Source organism: Caretta caretta, chromosome 1, assembly GCF_965140235.1.
Source record: "Caretta caretta isolate rCarCar2 chromosome 1, rCarCar1.hap1, whole genome shotgun sequence".
In the NCBI taxonomy this organism is placed as follows: domain Eukaryota; kingdom Metazoa; phylum Chordata; order Testudines; family Cheloniidae; genus Caretta; species Caretta caretta.
The window spans coordinates 120000648-120017207 of NC_134206.1; the positions used below are offsets into that span (position 1 = coordinate 120000648).

The 16560-nt window shown below is 43.7% G+C and overlaps 1 protein-coding gene across 1 annotated transcript; it reads left to right on the forward strand.

The window, feature by feature from the left end:
- Positions 1-493: 493 nt before the first annotated feature.
- LOC125640036 (lysozyme g-like) lies at positions 494-13939 on the forward strand. Its single transcript, XM_048858090.2, has 5 exons — positions 494-664; positions 1523-1624; positions 5121-5317; positions 12523-12661; positions 13574-13939. Exons 1-5 carry the CDS (start codon positions 622-624, stop codon positions 13705-13707), a joined length of 615 nt encoding a protein of 204 aa, XP_048714047.2. The 5' UTR covers positions 494-621; the 3' UTR covers positions 13708-13939.
- Positions 13940-16560: the final 2621 nt, after the last annotated feature.

Genomic DNA, 16560 nt, shown 5'->3' on the forward strand with positions numbered 1-16560 from the left:
CTAAATTTGGGCATGGAGGACTGAGCATGAACAGATGATGCTCAGGCCCTATAACAGGGCAGCCACCATGTGGTCGAGAGTTCTTTCTGGGCTTCTTCCATCACTGTCTTCTTTCTACCACTTGACCCTTCAGCTCATTGAGGAACTTGGTCCATCAGACACTGTGGCATGCTAGAGACAGAGCTGGTCTTTTGTCTCTTACCACCAGGTCCTTAATGAAGGGTGTGAGTATGCACTTCTAAGGGCTTATGTAAAGAATGATACCACAGATAGCCCCAATACTCCATTATCTCTGTCATTTCACGTGGTTGAGATCTTTTCTGGCTTTGTTCCTTATTCTAATAAAGGTATCAAAGCCTTTACTTGGTTCTCAGTGTGAGTGTCCCTGTCATCCACCCCAAGGCTCCCCGCAAGATATCAAACTCCATAGTTCTGTAGCCTGATTCTGGGGAAAAGAACCTTACCACAGTCAGATCAATTGGCCATCATTACAATCATTATTAACCTCTAAAAGGGTCAGACAACAGTACTTCTTCATAGCAGCATTGTACATTTAGATACTTTCATTTCTTTGCAGATTTATTTTCCGACTCTCTTGGGTGCTTGAGAAGAACTGTCCCCATGCTACTAACGCTGATGATTCTGGGTCTTGCTGCCCTCATTGGTGAGTCTGGGGTCTATTTCTATTTCACTAAGCTCACTTCCAAGCAAGAATGTAAAAAGATATTTGTGGGGATGGGGTGTGTGATAGGTTTTACCTTTTTGGCTTTCCCTGGGGATGAGGGGAGCACCTCTCTCATCCTGGACATCCTTCTCTGGACAGCAGCTTGACTGTAGCCTTGGCTGCAGACTTGGGGAACAGCCCTCTGGCTATACCTCTTTGGGACTCTGCCCCCTTCTGGCACGTGGGGTTAAAGTAGTCCAAAAGAAAAAGGCAAAATACCTCCATGGCCAACCAAAGGACCAGTTCCCCACAATCTCATGTAGGGTAAAGGCCAATAAACCTAGGGAGGAAGGATTGGGCTTCTTATCCCTTGTGTGGCTAAACAACTGAGGATGAGTCCCAGGATTCCAAAAATAAAAGCTGGTCCTGCCTTTCCTCAGGAGACTCAGGCAACTGCTCCATGTGAAAGAACAAGTTTGGTTCAAGAGCAAATGGAATATAAATAAACTATTTCAGACTAATTTGGCTCTTAGAATCAGGGATGACTCTTGCAAGAAGTGGCGATAGGGTGGTCTCAGTGAGAGGCACTCATATAGAGGGCATGGTGTTGCCTCTTTTAGAGCCAAATTAAAAGATAGATCAGTTTTCACAGGACCTTTCCTTCACAGAGGTAGTGACTTCTGGCTAGCAATTCCTCCTGTCCAAGAGAAATAACTCCCTCTTTCCTGCCCCCCCAAGCTATGAAACGGAACCCATCTGAGAGTGGACCGGAGTCTGGTTCATGACTTTGAATTCTTTTAGCTTTACTTATGTTCACAAAAGGTTCGTAATGTAAAATCTCTCCATTTAATTGGTCAGATACTTCTGAGAGTCAGACTGGTTGCTTTGGTGACATAAACAAGGTTGATACCTCTGGGGCTTCCTGTAGAACTGCAAGAGCAGAAGGCTTACACTACTGTGGTGAGTATAATTCTGCTGTTTTGTTGCTGTATTTCAGCACGCAGAGTCATCACAATGATCCATAGTACTTTACATTTTTAAAGTACTTTACAAGTATTAATTGATTAAACCTCATAACATTCCTATTGGCTAAGTACTATTTCACAGATGAGGAAACTAAGACAGACAGGAGGGACTTAATAAAATTTTGGTGTAACTCCACTGGCTTCAATGCAGTTACACTACAAATGATTTTGGCCCAGAAAGATGACAGCCAATTTTTTCACAAGTGGCTTCTGTTTTGTTTTGTATGATGCTCAAGTTCAAACACTGAGGGTCTGATTTCCAGAAGTGCTCACAGAAGCACCTCTAATTAAAGTTACCAGGATCTGTGAGTACTCTGTGAGCAAAAGTGGATGGGAATCTGGGAGGCAGTGACCATGAGTTGGTTGAGTTCAGGATCCTGACGCAGGGAAGAAAGGTAAGCAGCAGGATACGGACCCTGGACTTCAGGAAAGCAGACTTCGACACCCTCAGGGAACGGATGGCCAGGATCCCCTGGGGAACTAACTTGAAGGGGAAAGGAGTCCAGGAGAGCTGGCTGTATTTCAAGGAATCCCTGTTGAGGTTACAGGGACTAACCATCCCAATGAGTCGAAAGAATAGTAAATATGGCAGGCGACCAGCTTGGCTTAATGGTGAAATCCTAGCGGATCTTAAACATAAAAAAGAAGCTTACAAGAAGTGTAAGGTTGGACATATGACCAGGGAAGAGTATAAAAATATTGCTCGGGCATGTAGGAATGATATCAGGAGGGCCAAATCGCACCTGGAGCTGCAGCTAGCAAGAGATGTCAAGAGTAACAAGAAGGGTTTCTTCAGGTATGTTGGCAACAAGAAGAAAGCCAAGGAAAGTGTGGGCCCCTTACTGAATGAGGGAGGCAACCTAGTGACAGAGGATGTGGAAAAAGCTAATGTACTCAATGCTTTTTTTGCCTCTGTCTTCACTAACAAGGTCAGCTCCCAGACTGCTGCACTGGGCATCACAAAATGGGGAAGAGATGGACAGCCCTCTGTGGAGATAGAGGTGGTTAGGGACTATTTAGAAAAGCTGGACGTGCACAAGTCCATGGGGCTGGATGAGTTGCATCCGAGAGTGCTGAAGGAATTGGCGGCTGTGATTGCAGAGCCATTGGCCATTATCTTTGAAAACTCGTGGCAAACCGGGGAAGTCCCGGATGACTGGAAAAAGGCTAATGTAGTGCCAATCTTTAAAAAAGGGAAGAAGGAGGATCCTGGGAACTACAGGCCAGTCAGCCTCACCTCAGTCCCTGGAAAAATCATGGAGCAGGTCCTCAAAGAATCAATCCTGATGCACTTGCATGAGAGGAAAGTGATCAGGAACAGCCAGCATGGATTCACCAAGGGAAGGTCATGCCTGACTAATCTAATCGCCTTTTATGATGAGATTACTGTTCTGTGGATGAAGGGAAAGCAGTGGATGTATTGTTTCTTGACTTTAGCAAAGCTTTTGACACGGTCTCCCACAGTATTCTTGTCAGCAAGTTAAGGAAGTATGGGCTGGATGAATGCACTATGAGGTGGATAGAAAGCTGGCTAGATTGTCGGGCTCAACGGGTCGTGATCAATGGCTCCATGTCTAGTTGGCAGCCGGTATCAAGTGGAGTGCCCCAAGGGTCGGTCCTGGGGCCGGTTTTGTTCAATATCTTCATAAATGATCTGGAGGATGGTGTGGATTGCACTCTCAGCAAATTTGCGGATGATACTAAACTGGGAGGAGTGGTAGATATGCTGGAGGGGAGGGATAGGATACAGAAGGACCTAGACAAATTGGAGGATTGGGCCAAAAGAAATCTGATGAGGTTCAATAAGGATAAGTGCAGGGTCCTGCACTTAGGATGGAAGAATCCAATGCACCGCTACAGACTAGGGACCGAATGACTAGGCAGCAGTTCTGTGGAAAAGGACCTAGGGGTGACAGTGGACGAGAAGCTGGATATGAGTCAGCAGTGTGCCCTTGTTGCCAAGAAGGCCAATGGCATTTTGGGATGTATAAGTAGGGGCATAGCGAGCAGATCGAGGGACGTGATCGTTCCCCTCTATTCAACATTGGTGAGGCCTCATCTGGAGTACTGTGTCCAGTTTTGGGCCCCACACTACAAGAAGGATGTGGATAAATTGGAGAGAGTCCAGCGAAGAGCAACAAAAATGATTAGGGGTCTAGAACACATGACTTATGAGGAGAGGCTGAGGGAGCTGGGATTGTTTACCCTGCAGAAGAGAAGAATGAGGGGGGATTTGATAGCTGCTTTCAACTACCTGAAAGGGGGTTCCAAAGAGGATGGCTCTAGACTGTTCTCAATGGTAGCAGATGACAGAACGAGGAGTAATGGTCTCAAGTTGCAGTGGGGGAGGTTTAGATTGGATATTAGGAAAAACTTTTTCACTAAGAGGGTGGTGAAACACTGGAATGCGTTACCTAGGGAGGTGGTAGAATCTCCTTCCTTAGAGGTTTTTAAGGTCAGGCTTGACAAAGCCCTGGCTGGGATGATTTAACTGGGAATTGGTCCTGCTTCGAGCAGGGGGTTGGACTAGATGACCTTCAGGGGTCCCTTCCAACCCTGATATTCTATAATTCTATGATTCTACTCCGAATCCTCAGAAATTAGGCCCCAGGTGTCTCTATTTGGAACACCCAAAATGAACAGTCACTTATTAAAATTTGGCCCAACTGAATCTCCCAACGGTGCTCAGCAAGTCAGTGGCAAAGCTGGGATTAGTATTTAGGAATTCCTGACTCCCAGACTCTTGTTTAGTACTCGCTATTTTATGCCAGCTATAGGCACATCAGATCAACAGTTAATCTGGTATTGCTGGTAAAAACTGAAGGAGCTTCTTATTCTTTTACTCTACAAACAAAATTGCACTTAATGCCTCCCATGTTGAGTAGAACTGAGATTTCCTCCTAGCATGAAATGGTGCTGAGACTAAAAGAAACTGAGAGGAAAGTGCAACAATTGGGAACTATCTCAAATGACAGCTTCCCATTCCCATAAATCTTCTGCATCTGTTCCTAAGAATCCCACCATTTTGAATCTGCCTCTCAACTTCAAATACTACAGTTCTGTCCTTCTGGCCATAGAGGGGTAGATGTGACTCCTCTTAGCTTCTGTCAACATCACTTCTGCATCATCCAGAGAGTGACAGGTTGCAGCTGATTTCTCTTCAGAATCTGAGCACTCTCCCCCTCCGTCTCCTCAGCAAGCCCATTCACCTTCATCCTGGGGCTAAGAACTAAACCCAGATTTTACACATTATTTCAATGCACAATTTTTTTTTTGCCTTGACACATTGTTAAAATTCATAATGTAAAATTCACAATGCACATGACTTGCACAAGGACTATCAGATGGCAGAACGGAGCTCTGTGCTTAGGAAATCTCTTGTTGATATTACAATTATTAAGAAAACATATTTACTTTTCCACTTACTACAGAAGTTCGTGCTTCAGCAAAGATTGCAAAGAGAGACTTACGTTCTATGAAAAAATATAAAACCATCATTAAGAGCGCTGGCAGAAAAAGATGTGTGGATCCAGCTGTGATCGCTGGTATCATCTCTCGAGAGTCGCATGCTGGAAAGGCCCTAAAGCGTGGCTGGGGTGATCGTGGAAATGGATTTGGTTTGATGCAGGTCAGTAATTATCAATAAACTAAGGATAATTGTGTATACAAGGGTTTGGCAGGGAGCCAACTGCATTTCTCTGTAGTGCAGCTCTGTCTGAGCTTGATACTTGGCACACTGCTAGAAAATGAACTATTGCTGGGGCAGCAGCGCATTGCACTGGCATAGGTCAGATCTGGCAGTATAGAGGCTGCTTCTTATGCTGCAGTTTGAACCTCAATTAACTCCATTGGTTTAATGGCTGTCCCTAAAGAGGCTGACCTGTTTACCCTTCCACCTAGAAATTCCATGTCTTGTTTTTAATATTTATTTATTTAGGAAGTATTAACAGGTTTACAAATCCCTGCTGTATAAATATCAGAAACAAAACAACAGTTGTTAAAGTCGCAAGCTTTTGTTTAAAGAGACATTATACAGCAGTACAGTCATCAGATCTTTCTATTTATTACGATATTACCTCTTTACAACACCTAAGATGTCATTTTTAGTGATTTTTATTAAGATGAATGGAATCTCTGATTGCATGTATTGAACAGACCAGGAATGCCTATCCAATTGTAATATTCAAAAAAAATTGGACAGCTGTGCTGTTTTTGTTGCAGGTGAATGTACTCTGAGTGTTGAATAAATGGTAACTAAACATTTAAATATCTATTTGTCCTCAGTTTCTTTGGCTGGGTACATAATAGATGTATTATATTTGCATAACGACCTCCCGTAGTTTTTGAACCATTCCTTGAGAGCTGCACTGTTCTTTTTCTCCACTAAGAGGTATCAGGTTTCAGAGTAGCAGCCGTGTTAGTCTGTATTCGCAAAAAGAAAAGGAGGACTTGTGGCACCTTAGAAACTAACCAATTTATTTGCGCATAAGCTTTCGTGAGCTACATCCGATGAAGTGAGCTGTAGCTCACGAAAGCTTATGCTCAAATAAATTTGTTAGTCTCTAAGGTGCCACAAGTCCTCCTTTTCTTTTTAAGAGGTATCAGTAACCCAGGATCTAACAGCAGATGAGAGATTAATTTTTAATTTCCATTTGTGTGACTAGTTCTACTAGGAAGGCCCAGAAGGGTCCCCAAAGGCTCACTTGGTAATAAATATCGAACAAGGTGTGATATTTGGTTACAAATTGTATCTCAATACTATCTAATGATCATATGTGTATAAAATCTCCTCTTTCACCACAGTTTCTCCAATGCTTATCCCCTATGTATAAAAATCTCCTCTTTCACTACTATTTCTCCAACACTTCTCTGTCTCTCAGTCTCTCTAACCCCATTCTTCTGGGGTTATTTGTCTATACAGATCCTTTTCCCACTGTGTCATATACAGATGGGGTTTTTTGTTAGGAAAGTTGGGTACGAAGATTGATATTGATTAGTTATAACTTTTTATTTCATAATTGACCAGTTGCCAGTTCTTCTATTAGAGTTATCTTGATGTATAAAACAGCTTTCTTAGAAAGTTGAAAACATAGTGCCTAACTTGAATGTACTAGTACCATGGGAAAATGCGCCTGTTAATGCTAGTTTTCATCTCTAAATAGGTTAGTAAAAGTTTCTTTACTGAATAGCTGCCCAACCATATATATCCCATGGCTCTGCCAATCTTTAAAGCTCATTGGTTTGTGATTTGGATTACGATCTGGATTATTCGCAAGGGGTGTTTTGGTGAGGGAAAATAATTTACCTTTTTTCTAGTTCCATCCCAAAGGCATAGAGTAGTCTTTGCTCAAGCATATGTATATTTCTGGAGGGTGTGGGGTTTTTTTTTTTGTTAATCTATGGTGACCTAGCGATGTTTACACTGCCACAATTTTCTTGCCCAATAAAGACTCAGTGTTTGGCAGGGTTAGAGCACCCTCCCATCCACTACTGTTCTGAGTTGTCTGGAACAGCTAGTCCACCCTGTTCAGTGGGTCTCTACAAGTATCTGCCCTTATTCTTGATCTTTTCTTATTCCATATAAAGTGCAACAACATCCTCTGTATTCCTGCTAGGGTTTTAGCTGGGATGATCTCAGAAAGATTTTAAAACACGAAAGATATCCTTAGCAAAATGTTCATTTTGAGTGTGACTGTTCTTCCCAACCAAGAAATTGCATACTTCCCACAGCATTTCACATCTTTTTTCATTTGCAGAAGTGGTGGCTTGACATTTACATCATAGAGCTCTTATGGGTTGTTTGACATTTGAATTCCCAGGTATCTTACAGAATTTATTGCCCATTTGTACCCAAATGTTTTCTGAAGAAATAACTTATCAGAGTCTGGCAAATTTACAGCTAGTAAATTTCAGATTTGGCATAATTTACTGTAAATCCAGATGTTTTCCCAAAGTCATAGATTTCTTTAGAAACTAAGTTTAGGGAAATCTTTAGTTTAGATAAAAATAACATTACATCAACTACATACAGCACTTGTTTCTGGTGGGTTCCTGCAAGTTTTATCCTTGTGATAGATTCATTAATCCTTTTCCTTTGTGCAAAATGCTCCATGGCCCGTGCAAAAAGTAAAGGAGATAATAGACCTGGGAACCAATGTCCACACAGGATAGGACTTGCAACATTCTATTCTGTCGAAAGCTTTCTCTGTTCCAAGTGATCTTTTGCTGATCTGGCATTATGGATGACTCCAAGGACTCTCCAAATATTGCCTGACATTTGTCTGGTGTTAACGAATCCACTTTTGATCTGGATTTATATAAGATGAGAGCACGGACTGCAATAGGCTAGCTAGTGTTTTTGCTAAAATAGTTATGCCATTATTCGGTAGTGATGAAGGCCTATAAGAGCTTCATACAGTCAGGTTTTTTTCCAACTTTAGAGAGAACAGCAGCAGTAGCTTCTTTCATAGGTTGTGTAAGTTCTTTCCCTAACAGAATAACAGGGAAGGTTTCTCTCAAAGGACCCACTAATACTGTCTTAAATTCCTTATAAAACTCAGCTGGAAAGCCATCAGCTCCTGGAGTTTAACTGCTTTTCATATTTTCTATTGCCTCTAAAATTTCTTCTTCTGTTATTTCTTTACCAGAAGTTTCTTTGTCAGTTTACAGAGTAACAGCTGTGTTAGTCTGTAACTGATGAAGTGAGCTGTAGCTCACAAAAGCTCATGCTCAAACAAATTGGTTAGTCTCTAAGGTGCCACAAGTACTCCTTTTCTTTTTGTCAGTTTAGTTTCCCTTTGGCAAGCCTGCTACTCCCAGATATTTCTGAGTAACTTCAGAGCTTGGGGTATCTGAGGCAGAGAGGTTTTTAGAATAAGAAGCAAAAGTAGCACATATTTCATTAAAGTGTGTAAGACTCTTCTGCTGATTATATTTAATGGAGGAATAATTTGTTGCTCTTGAATCCTTTAAAGCCAGGGGTTTTCGAACATTGTCACAGGAGACTCCCTAAGCAAAGAAAAAAAAATGGTGTGCCTTCCCACAGTTTACTAAGACTGTAGAAGGAACGGAAAAAGCCTCTGCTTTGCACAAATACAAGTAATGGACTAAAAGGACTTTAAGCAACAGAGTTATAATAAGAAAAGGAGTACTTGTGGCACCTTAGAGACTAACCAATTTATTTGAGCATGAGCTTTCGTGAGCTACAGCTCACTTCATTGGATGCATACCGTGGAAACTGCAGCAGACTTTATATATACACAGAGAATATGAAACAATACCTCCTCCCACCCCACTGTCCTGCTGGTAATAGCTTATCTAAAGTGATCATCAGGTGGGCCATTTCCAGCACAAATCCAGGTTTTCTCACCCTCCACCCCCCCACACACAAATTCACTCTCCTGCTGGTGATAGCCCATCCAAAGTGACAACTCTTTACACAATGTGCATGATAATCAAGTCGGGCTATTTCCTGCACAAATCCAGGTTTTCTCACATCCCCCCCACCCCCATACACACACAAACTCACTCTCCTGCTGGTAATAGCTCATCCAAACTGACCACTCTCCAAGTTTAATAGAGTTATAATAGGAGACTGAGTGTCAAAAGTACTGCTTTTATTTCAGAAATTGCCTTTTGTGTTAGCTCCCAGTTCTGTTCAAAAGGGGAACAAATCCCAGCAGCTAAAGGAAAACTGCACAAACTTTTTAGGAAATCATAACTTCAAACACGTATAGACTGTGTCAGTTCCCACCAGTCCTTCCAGGTCAGTGAGAGGAGAGAGCTTGTCTGACTGTACAAAGTAGTGGTTGCAGTACAGAAAGGTAGACACGGTTTCCTGCCCAGCTACCTCTCCAGCAGGCTGTTCCCATCTGCCTGAGACTCTGCCCCCACCTAAGCCCTGCAGCTGACTGGAGAGGAGGGGCGCACATTCTTTTGAGTCATAAATTCCAAGGCCAGAAGGGGATCACGAGCATGTGGTCTGACCACACTTACCTCACGTTTGTGTCTCCCTTCCCACCTTGCAGGAAAATGAAAGGAACAAGCAGCTGTTGCCACTGAGCTACCCCCTGCCCTGCCCTGCCCTGCCCTGCCCTGCCGCTCCTCCACACAGGCTGCACCATTCCTGTTCTGGGTTTGCAAGAGGAGTAGCCTCTCACTGCAGGAGCCAGCAAGCCTTGCAGCAGCAGCCTCTGCTGGAGACAGCAGTCCAATTCTAGTAGCTGAGGCTATCAACCGTGGTATTTAATGGCAGATGCAGCATCAGCATGTGTCAAGGTTCCTCCCCCACTCTGAACTCTAGGGTACAGATGTGGGGACCTGCATGAAAAACCTCCTAAGCTTATCTTTACCAGCTTAGGTCAGAACTTCCCCAAGGTACAAAATATTACACCCGTTATCCTTGGAATGGCCGCTACCACCACCAAACTAATACTGGTTACTGGGGAAGAGCTGTTTGGACGCGTCTTTCCCCCCAAAATACTTCCCAAAACCTTGCACCCCACTTCCTGGACAAGGTTTGGTAAAAAGCCTCACCAATTTGCCTAGGTGACTACAGACCCAGACCCTTGGATCTTAAGAACAATGAACAATCCTCCCAACACTTGCACCCCCCCTCTCCTGGGAAATGTTGGATAAAAAGCCTCACCAATTTGCATAGGTGACCACAGACCCAAACCCTTGGATCTGAGAACAATGAAAAAGCATTCAGTTTTTTACAAGAAGACTTTTAATAAAAAATAGAAGTAAATAGAAATAAAGAAATCCCCCCTGTAAAATCAGGATGGTAGATATCTTACAGGGTAATTAGATTCCAAAACATAGAGAACCCCTCTAGGCAAAACCTTAAGTTACAAAAAAGATACACAGACAGAAATAGTTATTCTATTCAGCACAATTCTTTTCTCAGCCATTTAAAGAAATCATAATCTAACACATACCTAGCTAGATTACTTACTAAAAGTTCTAAGACTCCATTCCTGGTCTATCCCTGGCAGAAACCAGCATACCGACAGCCACAGACCCTTTGTTTCTCTCCCTCCTCCCAGCTTTTGAAAGTATCTTGTCTCCTCATTGGTCATTTTGGTCAGGTGCCAGCGAGGTTACCTTTAGCTTCTTAACCCTTTACAGGTGAGAGGAGCTTTCCCCTGGCCAGGAGGGATTTCAAAGGGGTTTACCCTTCCCTTTATATTTATGACAGCACGTACCATGCATTCTGCATACAAGGTCATGGTGGCAGGGGCGTTCCCTCATGATATGTGACCTCCCGCGCATCATGCAGACATGGGCGGGGCCATGCAGGGTGTGGCAGGCCCTTACTATTCCCAGAAGTGCCAAAATGGCCAGTATTCCAGGAGCGTGTGGGTGGCCACCCAGCAGAGAAGTCATGGAAAAACTGCAGCTTGAGGCCTTTGAGTATGAGTTCTAAACACTCTCTGGGTTTTTTCATAGTTAAATCTTTCTGCTGATAATGCTAACATTTAACCGTAAAATCTCTGTGTCTATTACTATTAGTCCCAAACTGGGGGCAGCAGTGCCCTACGTGCTCTTTCCACTTTCACCTCTTCCAGAGAGCTCAGATTTCACAACTCCGCAAAATTAAAGTTTTTACATACAGGATTGGGTTTCCTCCTTCAGCATGTTCAGGCACTCTTAATTCTGATGTTCCTTCATGCTCTGTTTTCTATATCATCTTTCTCTCTGTTCCATCAGTGCCATGTGGCTCTGCAGCTGCTCTCTCTCACTTGCTTCTCTTAGGCCAGTCTCTAGGACAGTGACTTGATCTTCCAGGGCAGTAACTTCCTTCTTTACTGCTAGAAGCTTGGTTGTCAGCTCATCTCTCATGGCATTAATCCCAGAGATCAAGCCCCAAATGTCCACCTTGGTGGCCATTTGATTTTCTTCAGTCCTTGGCATTTCTTCCTGATTCGGCCGCTATGTGCTCATTTGGCATCTGAGAGGTTTCTCCATGCTGTGAGCCAGAAACACTCTTACTGAGGTATTCTTTTAAATTTTCAGGGTGACTCCACCTCCTGCAACCCTATGCTCCATAGTTTGGGCAGAGTTTAGTAGGTCTAGGGGTTGATGGAGGCAGATTACTTTGGTATCCCCGCGGAGTTGAGACTTCAGGTAGCCATTTTAATCCACCCCCCTGCTGGTCTCCAGAAATTCAATTTCTTAGCAGCACCAGCTGCTCAGGGAAAAGTCTCAGGCCAAGAGACTAGGAGAAAACTAGCAGGCCCACAATGACAGGATGGACTTTATCCACAATGTAATGTCACAGAGACCTAAGTGACAACAATAGATACTCAAAATATTCACCTAACACATTAAAGCACAGCCTGCTTCTGCCAAGCCTGTCAGTGATAATCCAACAATCACTTTAGTGTGCTGGGAGTTTTCTTTTTGAACTTTTGTATTACTTTTTATACTAGTGGTGTACTGTAGAGGACTAAAATATTTAAGGATGAGACATAGAGCTTTGCTGGATCGTGCCCTTATAGCATAAGCTTCTTGGAGCAGGAAGAGTGGGGAGATATACTGCAGCACCAGGCATTGCAGCAGTGCTGGCCAAATAATGTAATTAATAACTACAACTTGAAATGGAAAAGAAGATGCATTTTCAGATAAACCCCTTTTCATTAGCACAGTCCAATGTACAATACCACAGTGGTTGCACTGGGATTACAGCAAGAAATGCAATGAAGATGAAAAATTGATTAATTTCTCAACCACAGATTAAGAGATTTAAAGTCATGTAGAGTATGTTGAGAGGTAAGAACAGCATAAACACATCATCTTTTTGAGAAGTAATGTTCTCTCTGGCTCTTCTAGGTTGATAAACGCTACCATAGATTGGTTGGAAAATGGAATAGCAAGACACATGTCCTTCAGGGGACAGACATCCTTGTTGGTATGATTAAGGGAATCCAGAAAAAGTTCCCCAGATGGACAAAGGAACAACAGCTGAAAGGTACAGTATAGATGGCATTCAGTCCAGGAGCTAAGGGAAACTCTAGGACAAAAATGATGTTAAAAGTTTTTCTTATGTTACTGATAGTTTTGAATGCTTAATATTCTAAGTATCATAATTTTTCACCATTGGTGCTGTTTGTCTGCTTTTGATTTCCCACAGTTTGGGAAGTGAAATTAGATTAGTCAGTTTCAGTATTTTGTCTCATTCTTTAGCACAATGTTGTGTGCTGGGTTTCCAACGTGACATGGGGAATATTTATAATTCCCACTCCCCCAGTCTAGTTTATACTGACATTTGGGCCTCTACTACTTCACCATGAGTGAAATCCTGGTGCCTTTGAAGTCGATGAGAGTGTGGAATGTTTATTTGAATGAGTCCCGAAGTTCACTGTATATCTTTATAGTCATGGGCAGGAGGTACATTTTTAGGAACTGGACCGATCTTCAGGGGACTGCAAAATTATGCAGTACAACCTGGAGCAGAGATTCAGAACAAGAAGAAGAATGGAGTGCGAGATCATGTTTTAATTTTCTCCCAGGCAGTTCTTTGCAGGACTGAACGAAAAGTAACATGGTAATTGGTTCTTATATTTTATTAAGAACAGGCCTGGCTCAAAGATTGAGGGCTTCTATTTGAATGTGGTTAGCCAAATGCATACTGAAGGTTCACCAAGCTACAGTTGTTTATGTAAAAACCCAAAAGCCCTCTGATTGTGGGTGAATTTAGGAATTTATGCAAACTGTTCACACAGCCTCCTTTTATTCAATTCTGTAATAAAGCGATTCATGCCCTACCAAATGTCTTTATTTAATTTTTTTAACACACTAGATAAAAACAAGACAGGTCTAGCTGGAATTGTTGTTTTTTCTTTTAAGTCTGTTTTTAAAAATTTCCCTTTTTTTGTTTCAGGTGGGATTTCTGCCTACAATGCAGGAATAAGGAATGTCCAAACCTATTCTAAAATGGATATTGGCACAACTGGCAATGACTATGCCAATGATGTCGTTGCACGAGCCAAGTTTTATAAGAGAAACGGATACTGAATCTGGGAGTTCTCTCCTTTTCAGATACACTGTGGCTCTTACAATAATCAGTGAGATGTTCAGAAGACAATGTACATTTGGGGAGATTAGACGCTGGAACCTGCGAAACCTTACTGATATAAATATGCCCATTGTCTGCAGTGGGAACACTGGCTTAAATAAGGATTTGCAGTCTCAGGTACCAGATTTTTAAATTCTGTAATCAGTAAAACATTGGTCATACAAAAATAAATAGTTATGAGAGTATTAATAAGATCCTACGCCATCTGATTATTTCTCTGAGTTATTAAAGCTGCTCTGTCTAGCTATTGTTAATCGTCTGCCTTCCAAATTTCAAACAACATATGCCTATTTCAATATCAGCTGCTGCCTTAAAAATAAAAGAGGAAAGTAATCTCTTGGGGGAAGGAAGCCTGTATTTTCAATCTTTGTGTGATTTAGTTTGACAATTTATTTTTCATTGCCGTGTCTGTAAACATATAGTATGTGGGGATTTTATCTGTATATATGTATACATTTTGCACAGAAATGCCTAGAGACTGGGATAGATGCTTTTAATCAAATGGAAATTGAATAAGAATATTATTAGCAAGTGAAGGAAGATTCAAATATTCATCTTTTTAGTTGCAAAGTTAGCAAAGGATGGATAATGACAGATTTAAAAGCAGATAAATAAACTTAAAAGCATCTGGTACTGGCCCCTGTTAGAAGACAGGATACTGGGCTAGTGGGCCCTTTGGTCTGATCCAGTATTGCTTTTCTTATGTTCACAATAACAATAGGCTTATCAGGCTCAACAGAAACATTTCCTGCTGTGTCTTAAGAGGTGTACCCAGGAACTCAGGCAGGTTTCAGAGAACTGAAATCTGGCAGATCAGTACTGGACCTGTCAAAATTGGATCCAGACAATGAGCCAAAGTGTTTTTGTGCACCTTCGAAAGGATAGCGGGTCTGAATCCTTCTGGGCAGCTCAAGCGGCCCCGTTTCTTTCAGGAAAAGCTCAGCCATCGTACCAGCCTTTGTCTGATGAGCTGGTGAGTTCCTATACAAATGGTAGAAGAGGCCATTCTGGATAGACTGTGGCTGACCCCAGAAGCACACTGCCTCTAGGTTAGGGTAGAACCTTTTCCCAGAGCAATACACTCTAGTCTGGTGGCACCATGGCTATGATACCTGGCAACACAATAGTTGCAGCCCAACAGGAACTCATTGGATAAGGCAGTGGACCTTATAGTCCTGGAATAATTTCTAAGGATCTTGCCTGATAGGAGTACAAAGCTGGGTCCAGAGCTTTCAGTCAATTTCTACCAATGAGGCTGTAGCAAGACTACAGGTCTGTATGGTATCTAGTGATGCCAAATTGCCCAAACAAGGGGTTAGCTCCATGGACCATACTGAGGTAAACAAGATGACAGAGAATCCGAATTCTGTGACAACATGGACACAGGGAGAGAGAAATTATTGGACAGTTCTATATCTAGGAAACCACAGGAAATATTGATGCTTCATATAAGGGCTGCCCGCTTATGGAGTGCAGTTATTTGGACTGCTACTATAGTCAGGTGTGTGGCTGACACCCTCCACCTTATCCATACCCATTAAGTTAGCCAGACGTGAAGTGAGAAGCTCAATCGACTCTGGGCACAAAAGAGGCTAGTTCAAGGAAACAGCCTCTGGGCAATAAGAATAGATGGACATTTGCCAGTGTAAGCGGGGTCTGAAGGAGCTCTCCACTGACACGTAGTGACATACTGGGGTAAAAGACCTTAGGAGCAGACCATATCTGCACACAGCTACTCTGCCTAGGTGAGCAACAGACCAGGGGCAACGGATTCTTCCTAAAGGGGGGGGGGGGAGGAAGGGGCACGAGGCCCTACCCCCTCTGTGGCCCCGCCGTGCCCCTTCCTCCAAGGCCCTGCCCCCCAGCCAAGCTAGAAGCCGGAGGCAGGCCAGGGAGCCCGGGCCCCTCCACCTGCATGGGATGGGGGACCCAAGAGCAGCCCCCAGCCTGTGTTCTCGTCCGCTGGGCCACCCACCCAGGGTAGTTGGAGAGTCTGCAGCTTTTACCTTGACCCGGATCTGGCTTCTGGCCTGGCTTGGGGGCAGGGCTTCGGGAGTTGAAGAGCCACAGCTGGGCCTTGGTAAGAGCTGCCTAGGCAGATGTGGGGAGCCACAGACTCTCCATTTGCACTGGCGGAGGGTGCTGGGGGTGGGGACATGTGCCAGGGGCTGCTCCTGGGCAGGTGGAGGGTCCGTGGCTCTCCACAGCTCCCTGGACTCCCTAGGCTGCTCTTACCCGGGCTGGGCTCCAGCTTCTGACCTGGCCAGGGGGGCAGGGCCTTGGGGCAAAGAGGACGGGCAGAGAGCCAGGCCCGTGGCAAAAAGTGGACAGGCCAGGCACATCCACTTTCAAGAGCGGGAGGGCCATGGCCTCTTGGCCCCTCCTGTTCTGGCGCCCCTGCAGCGGACAGACCTATTTTGCCAGTGTGATCAATTTGCTTTAGTACTGAATGCAGGGGTAATGAAATGTTGTTATCCTGATTGTACAGTAGAGCCACAACGATACAAACATAAGAGTTACGGACTGATCAGTCAACCAGACACCATGCGGAACCGGAAGTAAGAATCAGGCAGCAGCGGAGAAAAAAAAAGCAAATACCTGTATTGCATCTTAAAGTTCGGCACATCTGGGCTGCCTGTCCCCACCCCCGCTCACCAAGCCGGGGAGGGGGGGGGAGGGAAGGGGGCAGCCTACTTACAGGTAGGAGGCAAAGATGCTGCGGTTCACGGCACAGCTGTGAGCCCCTGCTGCCAACCCAAGACAGCCTGAGCAGGCAGAGCAGGAACAGCGCT